Source organism: Nanorana parkeri, unplaced genomic scaffold (assembly GCF_000935625.1).
Source record: "Nanorana parkeri isolate BGI_ZX_2015 unplaced genomic scaffold, ASM93562v1 scaffold734, whole genome shotgun sequence".
NCBI lineage: Eukaryota > Metazoa > Chordata > Amphibia > Anura > Dicroglossidae > Nanorana > Nanorana parkeri.
The window spans coordinates 407159-410728 of NW_017307002.1; the positions used below are offsets into that span (position 1 = coordinate 407159).

At 36.2% G+C, this 3570-nt stretch overlaps 1 protein-coding gene across 1 annotated transcript in view; it reads right to left on the minus strand.

Moving 5' to 3' along the window:
* Positions 1-46: 46 nt before the first annotated feature.
* PCDH10 (protocadherin 10) overlaps positions 47-3570 on the minus strand; it is a 62846-nt gene continuing 59322 nt past the window's right edge. The window contains exon 5 of the mRNA XM_018564202.1: positions 47-555. Within this exon, the coding sequence (XP_018419704.1) occupies positions 536-555 (20 nt within the window). The 3' untranslated portion in view covers positions 47-535. The remainder of the gene's footprint in view (positions 556-3570) is intronic.

Below are 3570 nucleotides of genomic sequence, written 5' to 3' on the forward strand. Positions count from 1 at the left end.
GTTCAGAATGTCTTCTGAGATTCCATGGGTCTGTGAATAAACAATATTTTTCTTTTTTAATGACCCATGGGTGGAAAAAAAAAACATGATCACAATCTTTCTTGTAAAGTTTGGATAATTTGGGAAACACTTGATCACACAAAAATAATATAAAACAGTCAAGTTTAAAACAGTGATATTGCATTTGTAATGCAGGTTCTAACTGTACGATTGGCTTCTTGTGGTGACTATAAACATCTAAAGGGCTCAGTGATGTTTTGGAGAAAGAAAGATATATAGTGCTGTAAACAGGCACACACTGATAAGTGAGGCAAAGTCAGTCGCCTCCACAGTTTCAACAGTTCTCCTTCACATTTCAACTCATTTCTCAGGCCTGCTGAGAGCAGAAAGGTCCTTATATTGGCCACGTCTTCAGCAGCAGACTTATGATCCTTCTGGGATTCCACACTAGATGGCCAGGATAATGATGCTGAAAAGTTGATGCTTTTGTTGGTCAACTTGTGCAAATCATGCTGCTTCAGTCCAGTAGATTTGACTAGCATATCCTTTTTCGTGCTATGAGGGGAAAAAGAAACATTACAGGTTAAAATTTGGTATTACAATCTGCATACACATTGGAGTAGATCTCCTAAAAGAGTAGAGAATGTTGACTTAGTGAATTATCATGAATATTTACATGGACTTAGTTAATACACGGAGGCCATGTTTTTCCTTTGAATACCCAGCCATGCAAAGGGAGTGAGAGAACCATGTAAATTGATCAGACATGATTGAATGATTGAAGTCAACATAGTTTTGCTTTATTCATCAAGATAACAACATATTTTCTACTCCTTCAGTAAAATCAATTGCAATTGCAATGTTTCATGTACATGATGTGGTATTTTGACACTCAGGAGTTAATTTATTAAAGAAGCAATTATTAAATAAGATAAATGTATCTTATTTCTGTATCACTCAGATGTAGATCCTCAAATCATCTCTGAATTCATGCTGACACTGTCTTTCCTTCCGGAGGGTGGCTACATTTGCTCCCATGATGGACTACAATCTCAATACAAATTAGTAAACTAAACGTGAGATTGTAGTCTATAACAGGAGTGAGCTTGGAGCAGTGACTACGTTACAACACACACAGAGACCATGGGGAACTAAAGTAGTCACCCTCCTCAAGGAAGGAAAGTGTCAGCATGAATTCAGAGATGATTTGAGGATCTACAGCCGAGTGATATACAAATAAGATACATTTGTCTTAATAGTTAGGGTACTTGAATACATTTTTAAGATTTAAATACTGAGTTTAGTGTCACTTTAAAGTTCTCGTAATGTTACTGCGTATTTTTTGAGAACATTGTTCACTAAGCATGTGTTAAAACAGTGTCATTGGTAAATCAGCCCCAAGTTTTTTCTTGCTAATGCTAATCCATAAAATTGCAAAGCATTGCCACAGACCTGTTTTAATTATACATTATTCAAGACACAAATGAGCATATCTATAAAGCAATGAATGTGACATTCAACAAACATTGCCAAGTGGTTAATCATTCATAATTTAAAACACATACACCAGGAAGATTCATCTTGTGTGAAGATTTTTTGAATATCATATTCACTGCTTCATAAATATGCACTAAAAAGACATTTTGTGAATCATAACTACATTCATTTTAGGAACACATATAAGTGAAATATTGGGTGAAATCTTGAGTCACAGGGACAGAGAGATAATGAGATGCAGTTTTCCTCCAATCAAAATTGCTAACTTTTCAGTAATCATCCTGATGTTAGTTTTCTCATCTTGATAGGCTAATAATAACTAACAAGGCACAACAGGAAGGAGGGATCCAGCATTATTCTAAATATTTCAAAATGAAATGCTAATGGGTCATTATGGCTTCTGGACATAGAAACTTTATTTGTAGGTCAGTCTTCTTATTATATTATGTTATGGTTCAATGCACAAGTTGCTTTATTGTATACATCAGTAGAAATGTAAGAGTATTTTGGACACATAAAACTAAATAAAAATGTTGTTTTGTTTAACTAAAAGCAACCATATTGATGAAACATTTCAATTGGACTTATTTTACTGTTTCGCTGCTGGGCCCTGCACTCCACTTCTAACCTCAGCTGGCCAGAACTTTTTAAAAATGTGTCTCCTTTTTTGAATTTTCAACTGCAGCGTTCAGAGTTTGTTGACCCCCACAAACCATACATTTTAAAAATCACACGATCGGTAAAATAAAAAGACTATGATCTTTAGACATGTGCATTCGGATTCGGACGAATCTGTAAATCAACTAAATTCAGTTGATTCGGCAGTTCGTCTGAATCAAAAAAATAATTATTATTATATGCCCGAATATACTGAAAACTATATTCAGGCATACATAATTTCATTTTCTGAACGTGTGGTGGCCATATTGGCCGCCGGCGTGTTCTGCGCATGTGTGCCGCCGTCTTGGAGTATATCTTGGTATACACCAAGATGGCGGCGCACGAACATTGGGGCCAAGATACAAGATACTCTCCAAGATGGCGGCGTGCATGAGCAGAATGTGTTGGTGGCCAATATGGCCACCACTTGTTCTGCATTTTCAGTGTGCGGTTTCGGAGGCTCGTTGCCTCTGAATCCGAAACAGCAAAAAATCAATGAAAATGTTTTTCGTTTTCATTTGTATCATCTGAAAACAATTGTTTTTGCTGTGCACATGTCTAATGAGCTTATAGCAGAAGGGGGAATGCAGATGATGTAAGGCATACTTAGCTGGCAAGCTGGGAATGGTTTTGTTCTGCCATATGCCTTATGTCGGTGGCAGGCAAAGGGTTAATGTTTTTCAAATAAGAAATGCCTGTTTTGTTTGACAGTATCCAGTCACATTCAAATAGGATTATTACATGCATACTAAATACACAGGCCTAGTCTTTTGTATTCCTTGTTAAAGTGGAAAAAATATGCTGACCTGCATACTGAATGTGCAAGACAAGGAATGAACCACTACAACAGTTTTAAGCACAAAAACTCCTTCTCGTTATATACCATCTGCATCACTATAAATGATATATAATCCTGACAAAAAGTGTACATGCAAGAAAATATTTTAAAGAAACATTTGAAAACGTACATAGCTCCTTAAGAAAACACTCAGAGAATCCGCCATGAATAAAACAGCAATTAAAGGTGTTCCAATGGACACCTGTGTTGGATGCTCCAGGTCATATATCAGCAAATGAAATGCAACAGTTGGTGAAAAATGTAACGAAAAGTAGGTATATCCCCTATGCCAATACATATAAGGCAGTTGGTGTAGCACATAACCCAAATTGCAAGGGCACATACCTTGACAAACTTATATGTCAGGAATTCAATTGTGCAGAAATAAATATATTACCCAACAATAGGTAATGAACTTAGAGAGTACCCAACACATTACAACAGAATGGAGAAAGTCATACCCTAGTACATATGATGTTATGATAAATATACTGTAGATAAACTACATAATCATGCCACAAAACTTCTGATGAAGCAGCGGATGGCCATGATATGTGTGGAGTTTAGACACATGA